General features: G+C 47.5%; 1 protein-coding gene across 3 annotated transcripts in view; it reads right to left on the bottom strand.

Annotated features, from left to right (window-relative positions):
- The window catches only part of LOC140386682 (cytochrome P450 2D20-like), a 145,113-nt gene that overhangs the window by 88,233 nt on the left and 35,057 nt on the right, over positions 1-21,823 (bottom strand). For all 3 annotated transcript variants that reach the window (XM_072469232.1, XM_072469233.1, XM_072469231.1), the window contains exon 5: positions 6,761-6,934. In XM_072469232.1, the coding sequence (XP_072325333.1) occupies positions 6,761-6,934 (174 nt within the window). The remainder of the gene's footprint in view (positions 1-6,760; positions 6,935-21,823) is intronic.

Raw genomic sequence — 21,823 nt, 5'->3', positions numbered from 1 at the left:
TTCTCTGTTAGCCGTAGCTGAAATCGGGGCGTACGATCAGGCGGAGAGTAGCTCCCAACGGCAAAATCGTGGCAGGTGCTGGTTGATGTCGAATCGCGATGCTCCGTCTCCTTGAAAAGTGTCAATAAGACACATGGCGCGCATAGTTTAAACACCGTTCGCACATCATTTGTTGGCCCATCTGTAATGCTCTGTCTCTGATGGGCCAAGTTCCCGACGGCACAGTCCACGCGTGCTCTCAGAAATCGCGAACCTGGCGTGGTGGCTGCTGAAGGAGAGATAGGGCTTACGGATAGTGTCCAGCACTGACATACTTCACCGACTATCGTGCCGCTGGCCGGGGGGGCATCTGCCAGGGCTGGGGGGAATAGTGGGGAGTGGCCAGGAGGTGGGCTGTGGGGTCGGCTAGACAGGTATGCAACACCATTACTGCAGCCGGCAAGGCAGCCTTGCAGCTGCGCATGCCGCTAACAGCCCGCTTTAAACCTGGTGCCTGGGTCGGAAAGGTGACCCCTGGGTGTCCTCTAGCCCCAGCCGACCCGTACGCTGTATGGGTGCTCCAGCACAACCTGTCCCATCTTTTCGGTCCTGATCAGCGTGTGTGTGGGTGGTGTATTGTTTAAGTGCGGCTGCAGCTGATCAGCCCTGCGAGTGTCCATCATGTATCCAGTGAATCCCACACCGTTTCCCATGGAATTCGATGGTGTTCTACACGGTGCCAGTGCTCGCCGCTCAGCAGTAGCAGAATCAGTGCAGGTCTGGCATCTATTTTTCTGATGTGAAAGTCCATGGATTCTCCGTTGGCATCAACACTTGGGTAAGGTTCTCCGTTCTCCGACGCTGATTTCACAATCGCACCTGTTTGGCGCAGGTTTTACATGCCTCGCCCCCTCCGAAATGGCGTAATCACGCTGCGCACCGCAAACCATTGGGATGGCCTCAGCGCGTCACCTGAAGCCCTCCCTCGATGCGCTGCCCCCCCCCCCCCCCGAGTTCATGACGGCATTGTTCACTTCTGGTCTCAGCCATGCGGGAACCCGGCATGGTGGCTGCTGACTGTATCCAGCGCCGCCACAGTCGGGCGGGAGCCGTGCTGCTGGCCGGGGTGGGTGGGCTGGGAGGGACTGGTGGGAGGTGGCCAGGGGATGTCCAGAGGGGCACTATCTAGCAGGTCGGTTCCGCGCATGGCCAGCCCCATGTTTTACGTGTAACCGCTGCAGGTTATCCCCGTGCTCATCCGCAGCCACGGGCCCGGCCATTCTCTGCCCGTTTATTTCGTGGAGTCCGGGAGTTTTACGTGGCGCGGCTGCTTGCCCCTCATCGATTTTTTTTCCACGTAAAACACCACAGATCCTCCGCACTTAGCCTCAGAATCGGAGAATCCGGCCCCCTAGCTCTGACGATGTGGATTCTGTCTGGGTAGATCTGAGAAACATCAAGGGAAGCAACATTAATGGAGATTGAGTATAGACCCCCAAACTATAATGGTAATGTTGGGGATAACATTAAACAGGAAATTAGAGAAGTATGCAATAAAGGAACATCTGTAATTACGGGTGACTTTACTCTGCATACAGATTGGGCAAATCAAATTAGTAACATACCATAGAGGAGGAATTCTTGGAGTGTGCCGGGGATGATTTTCTGGACCTAATTTCAATTAGTTGAGGAACTAACTAGAGAACAGGTCATCCTAGACTGGGCATTGTGTAATGAGAAAGAAATAATTGGCAATCTTGAGCGAGGCCTCTTGGGGATGAGCGACCATAATATGATAGAATTCCTCTTCAAGGTGGAGAGTGATGTAGTTGATTCTGAGACTAGGATCCTGAATCTAAATGAAGGAAACTATGATGGTATGAGGCAATATTTAGCGTTGGTGGATTGGGGGATGTTATTTAAAGGATGATAGGCAAATGCAAACATTCAAAGATCACATGGGTGAACTGAAATAATTGTTTATTCCTGTCAAGTGCAAAAAGAAAACGGGAAAGGTGGCCAAACATGGCTTACAAGGGAAATTAGGGATAATATTAGACACAAGGAAGAGGCTAAGTATTGACCAAAAAAACTCGCAGGCCTGAGGATTTATACTCTGAACTAGAAGAAATGTTCCCAAAAGCATGCTACAAATCCTGTGTGGTAATCATTTTCTGGATTTGGCTTATAGTGTTGAAACCTATGGAATGTTGTTTTGGGGCAGGTGTATTCTTGGAGTTTAGGAAAGTCTATAGATTTAGGTTGGGCTAGGGTAACAATTATTGTCATTAATTGTAAATGGTTTTCTTTATTCGTGCCTTTCTTGTTGTGTGTTTTATGTATTGTTAGTTGAGTAATTTACAACACCAATTATCTCCCTCCCTCAGTTGATGAATCAATGTTCCATGTTGAACACCATTTGGAAAAAGCAGTGTGGTTAGCAGAGGCACAAAATATACTCTGGGCGTGGGGGTTCAATGTCCACAAGCAAGAGTGGCTCAATATAATCACTACAGTCCTGAAGGGTATATTTGGAAGACTGAGCCAACTGGGGTTAAGGCTCCTTCACTCACTAAAAATGGGTGAAAAAATGCCCAGTTTTCAGACACTGCTGATTTTTGGATCAGCATTTTCCAATAGCAGCCAATCAACAGGCCTCCCTTAGGACCACCATCAAATTCAGGATGTTGGCTCACCCCCTACTGCTGCTAGCAATCAGAAGACCCACCTGTGTCATTAATAACAGTATGGACACAACTGAGGCTACATCGTGAGGGAAAGGGCATCTCAATGCCTTAATGCACAGAGAGCAGAAATGTAATTTCCGGCAGGCCCCAACAATGGGAGAAAGGTAGAAGGATGTTTCAACGAGCATAAATGTTGCCTTGGGTTCGTGGACAGGCATTCTGGTTGCAGACCACTGCATGGGCCGTTATTTAATAATAATAATCTTTATTAGTGTCACGAGTAGGCTTACATTAACACTGCAGTGCAGATACTGTGAAAATCCCCGAGTTGCCACACTATGGCGCCTGTTCGGGTACACATTCAGAATGCCCAATTCACAAAAAGGCATGGGCTGGATTCTCCAATTTGCAGCTAAGTGCCGACGCCAGCATGGGAACAGTGGCGTTTTACAATGCCAAAATCGGTGGCGAATCCGCACTGATTCTGGGACCGACCGGGGAGGGGCTAGCAGCGGCACCAGGTAAAATTCCTGCGCCAAAAACGGCCGGAGAATGGCAGGGTCCATGGCCGCGAATGCGCACGGTGATGCAATACAACATAACGCCGGCTGCACGTGGACCTGACCTGCGAGGCAGTGTCCCCCCTGGACCCTCTCCATCGTTACCCCCAGACCATTTGGCGGTACGGCTCCCCCTGGACTGATGCGGCGCTGGACATAATCCACAGTCGCCAAGCGAGGTTGACGAAAACTCAGAGCCCAAGTGATCCGCGCCGGTGCGACCGGTGCAGGCCGTCAGCCCAGCGAATGCGTGGTCCGGGACAGGCGATTCTCCGGGCATATTCTTTTCTTTTTTTGAAATCATTTAAATGGCATTTTCAAAATTTATAAACCGTTATGTACATTGTTGGCCATGTTTATTCACTGTACAATACAGAAAGGTTTGACTTTTCCTTCCCTTAAATTCCCTTATTTACATTCTGCCACCAGCTGGCTCGGCGTGTGGTCCCTCCCGCTGTCCCCCCCCGCCCCAAGCCTGCTCTCCCTGCCCTCCCCCCCGCTCAAACCCCCTTGTGTCCCCTTGGTTTTGCGGGAGGGGGGTTACCCCCCTCCTCTCCCCTCCCCTCCCCCCCTTTCTTTTCTTCCCCCGTCAACTTTCGCTGTTTCCCCTGTGATTGGCGGGGGGTGGGGGGGGTGGGGGGGGGGGGGGGTAACCTCCCTCGCTCCCGCGTTGTCCCGTTTGTATTACTCCAGCCTTTTCTCCTCTACCCCCCCTACCCATTGGTTGCGCGTTCCTATGGTTCCCTTTTTCTTTTTCCGCTCCCTTTTCTTTCTAACTTACCAGTTTCCCCATCTATTCGTTGTTGCTGGCCTCGGACAGCTTATTGAACAGGCTGACAAACTGCTCCCATGCGTTTAGGAAGCCTTCCTCCCACCCTCGGGTGGCATACTTAATCTTCTCCAGGTGGAGAAATTCCGAGAGGTCAGCGAGCCAGTCTGCAGCTGTGGGTGGTGCTGCCGATCGCCGGCCGAGCAGGAATCTTTGGCGTGCAATTAGGGAAGCGAAAGCGAGGGCATCGACCCTGTTTCACACATGTAGCTCTGGCTGCTCTGTTACCCCGAAGATTGCCATATTTGGGCATGGCTTCACCCTCACCCCCACAACCTTGGACAATGCGTCAGAGAAGGCTGTCCAGAATCCAGCAAGTTTGGGACAAGCCCAGAACATGGGGATGAGCTTGGCTGGGCCCCTCATGCACCGTTCACATTTATCCTCCAATTCTGGGAAGAACCTGCTCATTCGGGTTCTGGTCAGGTGTGCTCTGTGCACCACTTTAATGTATGAGGCTGAGCCTTTGCGCAGGAGGAGGTGGAGTCTCCACCCCACATATGTCCCCAGTTCGTCCTCCCATTTCCATCTGGTCTTGTCCAGTGGTGTGTGGGCTCTGTCCAGTAGCTGTGCATATATTTTCTCCCTTCTTTACAGTCTGTATTTATCTGGTCCTCTGATAGTATAGTCTCCGGGGCCCTTACTGTCTCTTTGCGAAGGAAGTGCTTTATTGGCAGGTGTCTCATTTCCTGTCCTGTCGGCAGTTTCAGTCCGAAGTGCTGTCTTAATTGGGCCCACGTTTTCAGTGTGGCCGTTACCACTGGGCTTGATGTGTATTTTGCTGAGGGTAATGGGAGTGCTTCTGTAGCCAAGGCCCAGAGGATCATCAGCTTGCAGGAGGCCTTCTCCATCGGCACCCACTCTGAAGTGGGTTTGTTTACCCATCCCCTCATTCTTTCCAGCGTTGCTGCCCTGTGGCAGAACTGCAGGATTGGTAATGCCAGGCCAACTTTGATTATCCTCCTTTGCAGTGTCGGTTTGGGAACTCTCGGGTTCTTACACCCCCATACAAATGCCATGATTAAGCGGTCTATGTTATCATAGAATCATATAATTTACAGTGCAGAAGGAGGCCATTTGGCCCATCGAGTCTGCACCGGCTCTTGGAAAGAGCACCCTACCCAAGCCCACACTTCCACCCTATCCCAATAACGCAGTAACCCCACCCAACACTAAGGGCAATTTTGGACACGAAGGGCAATTTAGCATGGCCAATCCACCTAACCTGCACATCTTTGGACTGTGGGAGGAAACCGGAGCATCCGGAGGAAACCCACGCAGACATGGGGATAACGTGCAGACTCCGCACAGACAGTGACCCGAGTCAGGAATCGAACCTGGGACTCTGGAGCTGTGAGGCAATTGTGCTAACCAGTATGCTACCATGCGTTTTGGAAGAAGGCCTTGGGGATGAAGATCGTTATGGATCTCAACCGGAAGAGGAACCTCGGCAGCACGCTCATGTTGATCGTCTGCACTCTCCTCGCCAAGGAGAGTGGGAGTGCACCCCACCTCTGCAGGTACTTTTTAAACTTCCTCCACCAGTGCCTTCTGTCTCCTCTCTGGATCCCCTTCCAGCTTTTCGTGTCCCGCAGGGCTATTGCCAGGGTTTCAATTGCTACTGCAAACAGGAGCAGGGACAGGGGACATCCTTGCCTTGTGCCTCTTTGCAGCTGGAAGTATTCAGAGCTGGTGGTATTGGTTCAAACGCCCGCTCTGGAAGTGTTGTATAGGAGTCTCACCTAGGCGGTGAATCCCGCTCCCCGACCAAACCATTCCAGTACTTCGAGGAGGTCCCTCCATTCGACTGTCGAAGGCCTTTTCTGCATCCAGGGAAATTAACACCTTTGGTGTTCTCTTCCCGGGGAGGGGTGTCATTATTACATTCAGCAGCCTGACGTTCGCAGTGAGTTCCCCCCCCCCACCCCCCCTCCCCCGTCTTCCCCAATATCTGGTAGTTCCAGTCCATCGAGGAACTTCTTCATCCTTGCGGCCCCGACAGGGGGCTTGGAGGTGTACAGCTCTCGGTACAAGGTTTTGAATGATTGATTGACCTCTCTTGGTTCTGCTACCAGTCTGCCTCTGTTATTCTTTTCCTGCGCTATTTCCCTCGTGGCTGCCTGCTTTCTCAGCTGGTGAGCCAGTAGACAGCTACCTTGTCCCTGTGTTCATAGAAGGTCCCCCGTGTCTGGCGGAGTTGGTGCACTGCTTTCCTGATGGATAGCAGTTTAAAGTCCATTTGCAGCTTTTTCCTCTCTGCCAGCAGCTCAACAGTCGGGGCCTCGGAGTGTCTTCTGTCGACCTGCAAAATTGGGTCGACCAGCATCTGCCTGGCCACCCTCTCTTCCCTAACTCTGCACGCCTTGTAGGCTATGATCTCTCCTCTAATCAAGGCCTTCAGCACCTCCCAGAATGTGGAGGGTGAGATCTCCCCATTTTGGTTGTACTAATGCAATCTACTATGGCCCGCAATGTTTTCTGGCAGAAGGCCGATACCGGAATCAGTGAGGGGTTCAAGCCAATTTCAACCACCCGCAGATTCTCCGTTGGCGCGAGCACTTAGCCGCTGGAACAGAGATTTGCGCCAGAAATCCATTACATAGTGCAACAGAAAGTGAATTTTGTTTTTAGTTTTTTGAAAAATATTTTATTCAATATTTTCAGAAACACATTCCGACAACACTAGAATATTATGCATAACGTACCTTCTCCTGCTCTGCCAAAAAAGCATCGATGAAGTCTCTGGGCTCATTTGGATCCCATGATTTTTTATGCTCCGTGACAATTTCCTGAACAAAATCAATGCCTTTCTTATGATTTTCAAATATCTTATTGTGTGGACCTGGGAAGTGACGAATAAAGGGGAACGCATTCAACAGCTGCAAAATAATAAGGTTTGAAATGAAATACATCCTTTGCCAAAAAATATATCATTGTTAAAAATAGTGAACACAGAAATTCATCCCATTATATTTACCATGAAAGCAACACAAAGTGGAATTATTTGCCTTGCATCCAAACTTATATCTTAATAAATTATAATCGTCACTACAACAGGATATGATGCTGAGCAAGATCCACCTATAACTTCCCCATCTAACGAAAAACATATTAAACCATTTAAAGAAGACCTATTTTCTTTTAAAAATAAGGCACAAGAACAGACACCTACAAAAGATGGCTGCTACCAGTCACCTGATGTCTGGTGGTTTAAGTTAATGACTTTTATGGAAAGTTCCCAGATGGATTGCACTGCAGATCTGTACTGACATGATGGATGGTATTTTTTAATTAGGGTGTGTCAAGGTCGACTTCAAAACAGGAACGTTTGAAAGGAAGGCATTAAAATGCATAGTTCTGGACTTTAATAATGGTAATTCTTGAAGATAATGGGCACTCCTAACCAAACAGATACAGAAAATGCCCTATGAGGGACAAAATAGCCCCATCTCCTGTTAGTTTCTACTATCTTGAAATGTGTTAAAGGTTTCAGAGAAAAAAGATCAAAAATGTGATTAGTTGCACGACAACAATGACTGCAAGACATGTTGATTAAATTCCTTCATGGAATGTCCAGACAGAAGGTTTGAGAACTGGTTTTGCCAAGCCAGAAAAGGAGAGAAGTCATCAAAGTCATCTGGAAAAAACTGCTGAAAGAGGCAGTAAGGAATCTCTTTCACTCTCTCTCAGAAGCTAATCTTGATTCCAGCAAAGTGCAGTTACCTGAACTTCAATTCAACTCTTATATTTTAAAGGAACTTAGCTAACTGCAAATGGCCACAGTGTTCAACAATCTATGTGTTATAACCCGTAAGAGACTACGAGATTGGAGCAATCTGTCTCCCTATGAATCTCGCTGAATACGAGATTCCCCCACTAAGGGAGTGGGGCGCCTAAGGATATTCATGATTGAGATCTGTATAAAGTCGGCCAGGCATGGAAGCGACAGAGCAGAGCCGGCTGGGATCTGATTTATATGGTGAATTTCATTGCTTTGCAACAAACCAAGTTTTTTTTTGACCAACTTGTTTCAGATTCTTTTGTGGCCTATTAAACTATGCCTCACGGGCAAGTAAATGACTTAATTGTATATACTTTTAACTGTTATTCGGACTCTAACCTTTCTTTCTTCTGAGATCTGTGTATGACAGTGTCTTTAATTAGAGTGGGGAAAGTAAATTGTTCCTTCAAAGCAATCCAAAACTTCAAAGGGTGTTTTGGGGTTTATAAATACCAAAGTAGCAAAAATGCCCACATTTAATGCCAGTGGCATTCTAGAAGAGAAGGAAGTTACTTTTGAGGATTTAAAACGCCTGCCTCTTGCAGAGTTAAAAAGCACATATTTCTAGAATTTTGCCCAAAAGCTAGAAAACACAGAATTTTAAAAGGAGTGGCCACACATCTAGAGGTGAAACTTGAAGGCACCAAAATGGATCAATTAGCGGCAGCAAAATTAAAATGGAAGTGGCGGTAATTGGAATTGGAATAACAGAGGGAATGAGTGAGAATTGCAGGAATGGTAAACAGAGAGAGAGAGGGAGGGAGAGAGAGAGCAGGAAATAGAATGGAGAGAAGAGGGCTAATTCTTGGAAAGGAAAAGAGAAAGAAAAAGGGAGTTTAATTTTAAAAAAGGGAAGCGCAAGATTTCACTGAGTCCCTTGAAGATACCCCGAGCTCAGGCTTCAGGGCTGAGACATTGAAGTTCGGCCATTTAATCCCTCAGTTTGATGGAGCAGGAGTGAACACTTCCTTTATCTCTTTCAACCAGTTGGCACAGCAGTTAAACGAGCCAGCCCAACACTGGTCTTTGCTGCTGCAAAGTAAGTTTTCAGTACATTTTCACAAGGTTTACTCCCTCTTCCCTGAGGAAAATGCCACGTGCTGTGGGCAGCAAAAGGGCTATTTTAAATGTTTATTTCAAAAGCGTACCAGTTAGTGCCAGAGGCGAACCATCAGAAATTCCATACCCATCAGAAAATACCCTGATCAAGTTTGAAAGGTTTAAGCAGCTTGCTTTTGACCAATGGGTTCAGGCATTTAAAATGGAGGTCATCTGCAGAAACCTTCATGAAGCAATACTCGAGTAGTTTAAAAACTCCATGGGTGGGAATCTCCAGTGCGGCAGCTGTGTTTTCCTGGGTGGGGCGCCCTTGCCAGCAATGAGATTCTCCATTCCCGCTGCCTGCCAATGAGATTTCCCACTGCGGTCACTCCACATCACTGAACGCAAAATCCCGTCGGCGGAGAATCCCGTTCCATACCTTTCCCTATGAGAACTCACTTCGGGGAACAGAGAGTAACTGGCACCAGACAGCCAGTAACCCTGGCTCAAGGTTATGAGCTGATCCATAAACACTAATCCCAAGGGAAACCCTTCTCTAGTCACCCCCAAAACTCCAACGATGTGCAGGGTAGGTGGATTGGCCATGCTAAATTGCCCCATAATATCCAGGGATGTGTAGGTTAGGTTATGGGGTTACGGAGATAGGGTGGAGTGGACGGGGGGAGCAGACATGTTTGGAGTACAATTCGAAGGATCGAAGCAGACTTGATGGGTCGAATGGTCTCCTTCTGCACTGTAGGGATTCTACAAGTCTATGAAACAACTGAAATGTAGAAAAGGTGGAAGAATGATAGGATACTGTGCACCCATGGGAGAGAGCTGGAACTGCAGGGGGTCCTCCTCAGGCCAGACAGGATGATCTGAGGAGAGAGGCAAGACCTGTGTGTTTTACCTGGCAAATGTTAGGACACCTCCGTGCTGACTGCTGGAGGTTACAGGAAACACCTGTGGGATTTATCGGATACATAAACCCTGCGCAGAAAATTGGAGTCAGTCAGAGAGCTCAGCAGACCAGGCTATAGCTCTGACTGCAGAATATATCCTGTAGGTGCCTACTATATGTGCGGGTGATTTTAAACAAATCGCTGAGAGTTACAAGGATATTGTATCAAAAGGGAGAGTCGCCACATTCTCCAGGGTGAGGCAATTAAGCCATCAGCAATACCGAGGGTTACAGGGGCCAGACAAACTCGACTGCTGGGAAAATACATGGGGTGGAATTCTCCGAGTCCGCGCTGGGTTGGAGAATCGCGGGTGGGCGTGCAAATCCCGCTATGCCGCTCCGACGCTGGGCCGCTGATTCTCCGGTGGCCGGAGAATCCGGGCAATCGCGCCGTGGCGGTGTCGGTCAACGGCCCCTGGGCGATTTGCCGCACTCGATGGGTCGAGTTCCGTTGGCATCGTTCTCGTACGGTCCTATTCGGCGGGACCTCGCGTTCTCGCTGTGGGGCCGTCCTGGTGGGGGTGCGGGGGAGCCGACTCCGGTGGGGCCTCCACGGTGGCCAGGCCCGCAATCGGGGGCTACAGATCGGCAGGCACGCTTATTCTGGAGGGGGCCTATGTTCCTCCGCGCCAGCCACTATAGGGCTCCACCATATTGCCCGGGGGCCGGCGCGGAGACAGCCATGGCGTGCGCATGCACGGACCCATGCCAGCCGTGTAGGGACGGCATTCGGCGCCGGAGCAGTGCACAACACTCCGGCGCCGTTCTAGTCCCCGAGGAAGGGGCCTGGAGGCCCGTTGACGCCGGCATCACTCCCGCCAGTTTTGACGCCGGCGTCAACATTTGGCCCGGGTTTCGGAGAAATCTTTCCACCAAAGGGTGCAGTAAGTGCTGGCAAAAGGTTTTGAAGGAAGGTACATGCCTATCTCCTTATACTGGGTGCTCCTGGAGTGCAACTTTGTGTCAGGAGCATTCTGTGGGAGTGACTCCCAGTTTGCCTGTGGACAGGGTTGTCCTTTTCCTCAGCAATGAATTGGTGGGATAAAAAGTGATAGTATCTTCAGTAGTTGCAGAGAGGTTGAGTGAGGTGAAGAGAACAGGAGAATGCCCAGAAGCCCAAGAGGGGCTATAGAACCTGTGAGGGTTGGAGTAGCTAAGAAACAGCAACTCAAAGTTAAAGTGGCCATGGTTAGACCTGTAGAGTTAAAGGAGGCCCAGGAAGTACCAGTGGAATTTGAAACAGGCAAAGAGAATGAGGCAGATACTTTTTCTCAGGATTAATCAGGGAAGTCCCAAAGAGGTGGCTGGAGAGCCACTTGAAGTCAAAATGATGAAAGACGCACCCGAAGATGTACAAAGATTAAGGAACAAAGACAAGTACAGCACAGGAACAGGCCTTTCGGCCCTCCAAGTCTGTGCCGATCATGTTGCCCTAGCTAAAAAAAAAACTCTGCCCTTACTCGGTCCGTATCCCTCTATTTCCTCCCTATTCATGTACCCTCCAGATGCCTCGTATATGTTGCTAATAAGTACAAAGAACCAAGGTAAAAACTGAGGAATGTTGGACCGGCAGAAATAAGAAAACTCTACGAGGGGATTGAAGGAAAAGAGGAATAGGCTTGTGATCTGTTTGATGTACAGCTTCATGGCAGGGGGAGTTCCCAAACAGAAAAGCAGATAGTGAGGGAGATGCCTCACTCAGTTGACGAGCTACAAGTGAGTATGGCAGGAACTGACATGCACTTAGGGGCATTGCGTTCTGGGCACATCGAGAAGGTTAGGGAATTTTTAGACTATGCCCACTAGCTCCAGAACCTCCAATCAGTGGAAATAGTTTATCTTTATCTAGCCCATCCTTTCCTGTTAATATCTTGAAGACTTCAATCAGATCACCCCTTGACATTCTAAATTATGGCAAAAAACAGTCCTAATTTGTGTTATGTCCACTCGTAACTCAACCCCTTTAGTTCAGGTATCATTTTTGTAAAATGACGTTGCACACCCTCCCTCCAAGGCCAAAATATCCTTCCTAAGGTCTGGTGCCCAGAACTGCACATAGTTCTCCAAGTGGGGTCGAACCAGGGTTTTGTATAGCTGCAGCATTACTCTGTGTCTTTATACTCCAATCCTCCAGAAATAAAGGCTAGCATGCCATTAGCCCTTTTGATTATTTTCTGTACTTGTTGGGGACATTTTAAAGTACCTAAACCCCCAAGTCTCTTTGGACATCCACTGTACTTAACCCATTTAGAAAGTACCCTGCTCGACACTTTTACAGTACAAAATGGATAATCTCACGCTTGCTTATATTGAATTCCATCTGCCACAACTGTGCCCATTCACCCAGTTTGTCAATATCTCCTTGCAATTTTATATTATCATCGAGACTATCTACAATGCCGCCTAACCTATGTACCATCAGCAAATTTGGATATATGACTTTCTATGCCATCATCCAAGCTGTCAATGAATAATGTGAATAATTGAGGCCCCAACCTGTTGATAGTCACCCTGGCCTTGCCCAGGAACAATCTTACAAGGATGCTGATAGAAATTGACTTTTCAAGTCAGCTATAACCATGAGAGTAAGGGGAGATGATAGAGGTAAAAGGGTTAAAGGAGAACTCATCAAGAATAATTAACTATGATCATATTACGTGAGTGCAACAATAGCAGGGAATCCACTAAGGGTTAATCCAGATCATACACTTTAATTTCTGTAATTTCTTAAGTTTCACTTTTGCAAGTTGCTTGAGGCTACAAGGTCAGTGACGCCAACTAGCTAAAAGGCCCCATTGTATGGTAAAAACTGGGGGACTGTCCATTATGAGTAGTCTCGTTTCTATAGTAACAGCCAGTCTAGGGTGATAATTTCTTAACAAAAACTGCGTTTTTCTAATTAAATTGAAAGGCAATGGAATGGGAAATTGGCACCAATATATTAAAATACATATAATCTCTTAAATTGATGGACAGACAGTTTGGCTGAATTGCGTGAATTATAAATTAGTTAAAGCCAATCAGAAGTAAAAAGAAGGCCAGACCTTAAGATAATAATCTCCTTTAGAATCACTTCCCGGGTTGGAAAAACTCATTCGGGAATCATCCCTGTCTATATTTCTGAAACCTATTTCTTTGCTGCTTGCTTTTGCTAATCACCATCTTTCTTTTGTTTAAATCACTGAGTTATATTATCCTGTGTATTATGATTTGAAGAATTACCACAATCTGTAATTGAATGAAAACTCAACTACTGTACTCGCTAAAGATAATCAATCTGACTAGCTTGCTGCAGGGCTAGTCGGAACTTCCTAAATGTTGTACTGAAAACAAGTTTACCAGTGGCACAGCTGACAAATAAAGTACTAGTGGACTTTGCCAAAAATCACAGACTTGACCTCTGTTATTTGGGAACTGAGAAGGGATAACGGATATCGAGGGTTCCGAATAGACACAGAGATCCATCAAATGGTGCTGCGAACAACAGGCGCTGCGAGACATAAGGAGGGAGGAGTGGACCGAAGACCATGCTGTTGACAAGAGTACGAGATACCGAATCATTAACGAAGACAGAATCGCTGACCGGAAGACCGCACTTTGACTTTGATCCGAAGATCGATGGGACTGAGGTAAGAAATCACCTTTACCTCATTAACGTCTTAAACAAGGATGCCCTCCTCCATCCTCCCCCCGCCCCCCCGCCCCCCACCCACCCCCACCCCGCAAACATCAGGGCCGGGATTCTCTGATATCGTGGCCAAGTGTTGACAGCGGCATCAAAATCGGCGCGAGCGACTCTGGCGTTGACCCGATCAAAAGTGCACATATTCTGCGCCATGGAAGGGGCCAGCACGGGCGTCACGGGAAGCGCGATGGCGCGGCCTGGAATGGCATCACAGACGCACGTGGCATAATTAACGCCGCGCCACGTTGCTCTGAAATAGACGCCACCCGCATGTCTGAATAAAGCTCGTAGCCTTACAGATGAAGTAGATGTTTTATTTCTATCCCCTTGTTCTCTCTCCAGCGCTTATGCTATGCTACATCTGAGCTGCCTGTCTGTGTCCTGCTCACCAGCTGCTGTTCCTGTGAAGGGTGTCTTGACTTCCCATTTGTCTATGTATATATACATCTCTGGTTCTCCCTCTAATGTTTACTTAGTTGTAGTATATTTACATTAACCCCTTGTGTATATACAGTGATGCATATCACTACGTCCCCCCCTTTTTTCTTTTTACATATTTTCTGTACTTTGTTAAAGAAAATTGTACAGACAGGTAGATAAATGATGATAGGTACAAGTTGTGATGACATTGATAATTATACAAAGCCAATTAATATTTATGATTCCAATCTTAATTTAAAAAATGTATGAGTCCAAACTTTATGAATTTGTTCGGTTGAGCTCTGTTTTCTGTTGTTGATGTGGTGATATTGATTTTGTAATCAATGGTGCTGCGAGCAACAGGTGCTGCGAGACATAAGGAGGGAGGAGTGGACCGAAGACCATGCTGTTGACGAGAGTACGAGATACCGAATCATTAACGAAGATAGCAGCTTCAGGGAATTAGTTACACCAAAGATTGGAGATAGATGGGTAACTGTAAGAGGGTCTGGGAAAAAACAGTCAGTGCAGGGATCCCCTGCGGTCATTCCCCTGAGAAACAAGTATACCGCTTTGGATACTTGTGGGGGGGGGGACTTACCAGGGGTAAGCCATGGGGTACGGGCCTCTGGCACGGAGTCTGTCCCTGTTGCTCAGAAGGGAAGGAGGGAGAGGAGCAGAGCATTAGTAATTGGAGACTCAATAGTCAGGGGCACAGATAGGAGATTTTGTGGGAGCGTGAGAGACTCACTTTTGGCATGTTGCCTCCCAGGTGCAAGGATACGTGATGTCTCGGATCGTGTTTTCCGGGTCCTTAAGGGGGAGGGGGAGCAGCCCCAAGTCGTGGTCCACATTGGCACTAACGACATAGGTAGGAAAGGGGATAAGGATGTCAGGCAGGCTTTCAGGGAGCTAGGATGGAAGCTCAGAACTAGAACAAACAGAGTTGTTATCTCTGGGTTGTTGCCCGTGCCACGTGATAGTGAGATGAGGTATAGGGAGAGAGAGCAATTAAACACGTGGCTACAGGGATGGTGCAGGCGGGAGGGATTCAGATTTCTGGATAACTGGGGCTCTTTCTGGGGAAGGTGGGACCTCTACAGACAGGATGGTCTACATCTGAACTGCGGGGCACAAATATCCTGGGGGGGAGATTTGTTAGTGCTCTTTGGGGGGGTTTAAACTAATGCAGCAGGGGCATGGGAACCTGGATTGTAGTTTTAGGGTAAGGGAGAATGAGAGTATAGAGGTCAGGAGCTCAGATTTGACGTCGCAGGAGGGGGCCAGTGTTCAGGTAGGTGGTTTGAAGTGTGTCTACTTCAATGCCAGGAGTATACGAAATAAGGTAGGGGAACTGGCAGCATGGGTTGGTACCTGGGACTTCGATGTTGTGGCCATTTCGGAGACATGGATAGAGCAGGGACAGGAATGGATGTTGCAGGTTCCGGGGTTTAGGTGTTTTAGTAAGCTCAGAGAAGGAGGCAAAAGAGGGGGAGGTGTGGCGCTGCTGGTCAAGAGCAGTATTACGGTGGCGGAGAGGATGCTAGATGGGGACTCATCTTCCGAGGTAGTATGGGCTGAGGTTAGAAACATGAAAGGAGAGGTCACACTGTTGGGAGTCTTCTATAGGCCTCCAAATAGTTCTAGGGATGTAGAGGAAAGGATGGCGAGGATGATCCTGGATAAGAGCGAAAGTAACAGGGTAGTTATTATGGGAGACTTTAACTTTCCAAATATTGACTGGAAAAGATATAGTTCGAGTACATTAGATGGGTCGTTTTTTGTACAGTGTGTGCAGGAGGGTTTCCTGACACAGTTTGTTGACAGGCCAACAAGAGGCGAGGCCACATTGGATTTGGTTTTGGGTAATGAACCAGGCCAGGTGTTGGATTTGGAGGTAGATGAGCACTTTGGGGACAGTGACCACAATTCGGTGACGTTTACGTTAAGGATGGAAAGGGATAAGTATACACCGCAGGGCAAGAGTTATAGCTGGGGGAAGGGAAATTATGATGCCATTAGACGTGACTTGGGGGGGATAAGGTGGAGAAGTAGGCTGCAAGTGTTGGACACACTGGATAAGTGGAGCTTGTTCAAGGATCAGCTACTGCGTGTTCTTGATAAGTATGTACCGGTCAGGCAGGGAGGAAGGTGCCGAGCGAGGGAACCGTGGTTTACCAAAGAAGTGAAATCTCTTGTTAAGAGGAAGAAGGAGGCCTATGTGAAGATGAGGTGTGAAGTTTCAGTTGGGGCGATGGATAGTCACAAGGTAGCGAGGAAGGATCTAAAGAGAGAGCTAAGACGAGCAAGGAGGGGACATGAGAAGTATTTGGCAGGAAGGATCAAGGAAAACCCAAAAGCTTTCTATAGGTATGTCAGGAATAAGCGAATGACTAGGGAAAGAGTAGGACCAGTCAAGGACAGGGATGGGAAGTTGTATGTAGAGTCTGAAGAGATAGGCGAGATACTAAATGAATATTTTTCGTCAGTATTCACTCAGAAAAAAGATAATGTTGTGGAGGAGAATGCTGAGCTCCAGGTAAATAGATTAGATGGCATTGAGGTACGTAGGGAAGAGGTGTTGGCAATTCTGGACAGGCTGAAAATAGATAAGTCCCCGGGACCTGATGGGATTTATCCTAGGATTCTCTGGGAGGCCAGGGAAGAGATTGCTGGACCATTGGCTTTGATTTTTATGTCATCATTGGCTACAGGAATAGTGCCAGAGGACTGGAGGATAGCAAATGTGGTCCCTTTGTTCAAAAAGGGGAGCAGAGACAACCCTGGCAACTATAGACCGGTGAGCCTCACGTCTGTAGTGGGTAAAGTCTTGGAGGGGATTATAAGAGACAAGATTTATAATCATCTAGATAGGAATAATATGATCAGGGATAGTCAGCATGGCTTTGTGAAGGGTAGGTCATGCCTCACAAACCTTATCGAGTTCTTTGAGAAGGCGACTGAACAGGTAGACGAGGGTAGAGCAGTTGATGTGGTGTATATGGATTTCAGCAAAGCGTTTGATAAGGTTCCCAACAGTAGGCTATTGCAGAAAATACGGAGGCTGGGGATTGAGGGTGATTTAGAGATGTGGATCAGAAATTGGCTAGCTGAAAGAAGACAGAGGGTGGTGGTTGATGGGAAATGTTCAGAATGGAGTACAGTCACAAGTGGAGTACCACAAGGATCTGTTCTGGGGCCGTTGCTGTTTGTCATTTTTATCAATGACCTAGAGGAAGGCGCAGAAGGGTGGGTGAGTAAATTTGCAGACGATACTAAAGTCGGTGGTGTTGTCGATAGTGTGGAAGGAAGTAGCAGGTTACAGAGGGATATAGATAAGCTGCAGAGCTGGGCTGAGAGGTGGCAAATGGAGTTTAATGTAGAGAAGTGTGAGGTGATTCACTTTGGAAGGAATAACAGGAATGTGGAATATTTGGCTAATGGAAAAGTTCTTGAAAGTGTGGATGAGCAGAGGGATCTAGGTGTCCATGTACATAGATCCCTGAAAGTTGCCACCCAGGTTGATAGGGTGGTGAAGAAGGCCTATGGAGTGTTGGCCTTTATTGGTAGAGGGATTGAGTTCCGGAGTCAGGAGGTCATGTTGCAGCTGTACAGAACTCTGGTACGGCCGCATTTGGAGTATTGCGTACAGTTCTGTTCACCGCATTATAGGAAGGACGTGGAGGCTTTGGAGCGGGTGCAGAGGAGATTTACCAGGATGTTGCCTGGTATGGAGGGAAAATCTTATGAGGAAAGGCTGATGGACTTGAGGTTGGTTTCGTTGGAGAGAAGAAGGTTAAGAGGAGACTTAATAGAGGCATACAAAATGATTAGGGGGTTGGATAGGGTGGACAGTGAGAGCCTTCTCCCGCGGATGGAAATGGCTGGCACGAGGGGACATAACTTTTCAGAGGTAGGTTCTTTACGCAAAGAGTAGTGAGGCCGTGGAATGCCCTACCTGCTACAGTAGTGAACTCGCCAACATTGGGGGCATTTAAAAGTTTATTGGATAAACATATGGATGATAATGGTATAGTGTAGGTTAGATGGCTTTTGTTTCGGTGCAACATCGTGGGCCGAAGGGCTGTACTGCGCTGTATTGTTCTATGTTCTATGTTCTATAATTTCTTTGTGAATGTCGTCAGTGTTCTTATTTTCAAGTTAGCAACAAATCATCACAAGGTATTCGAGTAGTCGAACCACTGATGTTGACTGACATGGACTTTTTTCTGTGCTTGTGGTATCAATTTAGTGTGTCATCTGCCTTGAAAGCTGGTGTGCTTGTTTGTTCAGAGCAAATGTGAATTTGTGAGATGTGTTGTCATGCCATGGTGTGTTTGTAGTCTTGTCGTTATTTTGGAGTGTGCTGTTGCATTGTCCTTCTTGTGCAGAGTTGTACCATGTTGTACAGGTCGTTGTTTCATTGTTGTTGTTTCTGTCCTTGTTATTTTTGTTGTCGTACTTGTTTTTTTTGTCGTGCTTGTTGTTTCTGTTCTTGTTGTTTTCATTGTTGTTCTTGTTGTCGTGTTTGCTGTTGCTGTTGTTGTCTTTGTTATGTTTCTTGTTGCTGTTTTTGTTGTTGTTCTTGTAGATTTTGTTGTTGTTCTTGTTTCTGTTGTACTTCTTGTGGTTTTTGTTGTCCTTGTTGCGCTCAATGACTGTTCCGTGTGGATAATTTGAGTCATTCTCAAATTTATTGGTGTCAATGTCCTTTGTGGTATCTGATGTTTCATTGAGCGTTTCTTCTTGAGGATTGTGAGAATGATCTGACGTTGCATTGATCTTGCTGACATCAGTCATTCGTGGTGGATTTGATTCCTCTTCTTTGCTTCCTCTTCTGGAGTCATTTCTGGTTCATTTGAATCATCTTTGGTTTCTTGGTGCTCCTCTTCTATCGTCAAAATCTTCAAGATTTTATTTTCTTGTGGGTAGTTTAGAGTAGATGAGGTTTCAATTGATGCGGTCTCACTAGAGTCATGAGTGGTTGTGCTTTGATTGTCAAGTTCTTTTGTACAGACGAGCTGAGATCTGTCAGTCTCACTGTGATCTTGCACATCTTGTATGGGAATTGTGATTTCTTCGTCACTTGTCTCACATACAGTGGGTAGACTTATATAGTCTTCTTGTTGATTATGTGAGCTTGGTAGACTTTCATAGTCTGCTTCTGGTTGCTCAGATAAGGTTGATAGACCTTCATGGTCTTGTTCATGCATGGACTTCGCTCGGGAGTCTTTAGTTGCTTCCATTTTGGAGTTTGTCAACGAGCTCTCTGTGGAGGCTTGTGTCGCTCTCTTTGTGGAGTCTTTCATTGCTCTCAGCGTGGAGTCATGCAGTGTTCTCTCTGTGGAGTCGATCTGTGCTCTCTCAACGGAGTCGTTCAGTACTCGCTGTCTGGCATCATTCTCTTCTTGGGTATTTGACAGGTTGCTGTCATCCAACGTATCGACGATCTGCCATTGCATCATGGTATTGGATTCATCGACCATGAGTAGAGTCGTGTTGAGCTTTTCAACCCTGTCACCGATGCTATGATTAGCATATCTGAATAACTCAGCCATGTCTGAGTAGTTTTTTTCGATAAACAAATGATTTTTTTTGTTTCGGGTTTGTTATTGTCCTCTTCATGTTCAATGAACAAATCATCTTCTTTGGTTTCTGATTTGTCATTGTGCTCTTCACTTTGGGTGGTGCAAACTGTTTATTGCAGGGTGCTGCGAAAGTTATGTTCAACTGCTGGTCGAAGTTCAGGCATTGTTGTGCCTTTTTGAGGTTAAATTTGTTGGTTTTGAACCTTTAAGAGTCTTGTTTGTGATTTCCGGGCATTTCCCCTTTAAGTGGGCGTGGTCTGAGTTGTCCGACGTCATGATGCTCGTGACGTAAAGCATAGGAATCGATTGCGCATGCGCAAATCGATTTTCCTTTACTGTGCTCTTTTTTGTAAACTGCGCATGCGCGGATTGAGCATAACGATCTGAATCAAAAACCTCTTTTTTCAAATGCACATGCGCGGTTGCGGTTTCCTGCGCATGCGCAGACACAGATTTGAATCTTTTGTTCCCCGGGCAGTTTAAAATGTGCTCAGGCACCATTTTAACTTCTTCAGACCTGTGGAAAGGAACATTTTCACCATATTTTTTTTCTTGCGATCTGTACTTGTCAATTGCGATTTCAAGTGTTAAATCTTTCTGTTCTAGTAATGGTTGTTTGAGTTTTGCATCACTCATTCCCTGTGCAATTTGGTCTCTGAGCATTGAATGTCTTAAAGCAGCATTGTAAGTGGTGTTACAGTGATCTTCAACTTTTTAAGTATTACTTCTAATTTGGTGTTGTCTTCACCTTTCAAGTAATTAAAGCTGTTATAGATTTCTCTAGCTTCATGTCCTGCAAGTAGAAGTGCTATTTTCATTTCTTCTGAGGCCGTGCTCAATTTTCCATCTATGACTTAAATTACTTGTTGTTTTCAGCTGCAGTGGAGTTCCCACGGGTTTCATCGACTCAGCGCAGTCTCCCCACGTACGAGTTTTCTTTTGTTTTCGATCTTGCTTTGTCTGCTTCTTGTGTAACTTTTCTAGTAAGTGTTCTGAAGTCACCTGAGACCATATATTATTCCTTGAGTCTGAATAAAGCTCGTACTCTTATAGTTGAAATAGATGCTTTATTTCTATGAGTTTGTTCTCTCACCAGCGCTTATAATATGTTACATCTGAGCTGCCTGTCTATGTCCTGCTCACCAGCTGCCGTTCCTGTGAAGAGTGTCTTGACTTCCTTTTTGTCTATGTATATATACATCTCTGGTGCTCCCGAGAGTTACTTAGTTGTAGTGTATTTACATTAACCCCTTGTGTATATACAGTGATGCATATCACTACACCACACACACACAGGCCAATGTGGGAAGATGGCCGCCCGCCGCGCAGCCCTGAAGTTCCAGGACAGTGACATGGAGATACTCCTAGCTGCCGTGGAGCAAAGGAGGGAGGCCCTGTACCCTGAACACGGCCGCAGGGTCGCAGCCAAAGCCACCCGCCGCCTGTGGGACAGGTGGGAGAAGCTGTCAGCGCCATAAGCATAACACCCAGGACAGGCAGCCAGTGCCACAAGAAGCTCAACGACCTAGTCAGAGCAGCCAGGGTGAGTACCCCCACTGTGCCCATGGCTTCAACCCCCCAACTGCCACACATGTGGCACAGCCCCTCCCCCCCACATGGGGGGGGCGGTACAACCCCAGCTGTGCTCCATGTGGCTGCACCCACCCACCCATGCCAGCTGCATTGGCATGATAACCTGTGAACCTATGCCAACATACATCCAACCGCTGGGCTGCAAGTATATGTCCGCCTAACACTGCTGATCTTTTTGTGCCCCTCCCCCGCCCCAGGACAAGTGCGCCCTTAACAACCGGGAGCGTGCCAGGACCGGAGGGGGTCCACCTGAATTGCACCCTCTAACCGTACATGAACAGAGGGCACTGAACCTCGCAGGCTGACCCAAGAGGTTGCCGATGCCAAAATCGGGGGTGCACCACTAAGTGAGAGACCCCTGCCTGCCACCCCCTTCCCCACCCTTCCATCCCTTTTGCCCCCTCCCCCCACTTCCAAGCCTTCTTTCCCCCCCCTTTCCATCCCCCCTTCCTCACACCTCCCCCTCAGCCCCATCTGCGTGTCTCACCATGCATGCTGTATTGTGTTTTGCAGGACTACCCGGCAATCGACCCGTCCCAGCGGATGCAGCCTGCCCCCCAGCCGGTGCCAGTGCGGCCACAAGCAAGGGATTGACCCGGGCTATCAGGCGTAGCCCTCTGCTATACAGTGCAAAGACGGCAATGACCTAGGGACTCATCAAGCGATGGGGAGGGCAGCCAAAGCAACAGCCCCCTG

The sequence above is a fragment of the Scyliorhinus torazame genome, chromosome 12, assembly GCF_047496885.1.
Source record: "Scyliorhinus torazame isolate Kashiwa2021f chromosome 12, sScyTor2.1, whole genome shotgun sequence".
Lineage (NCBI taxonomy): Eukaryota > Metazoa > Chordata > Chondrichthyes > Carcharhiniformes > Scyliorhinidae > Scyliorhinus > Scyliorhinus torazame.
The sequence above is the reverse complement of the archived record's forward strand: the minus strand, read 5'-3'. Positions and strand labels throughout refer to the sequence as shown.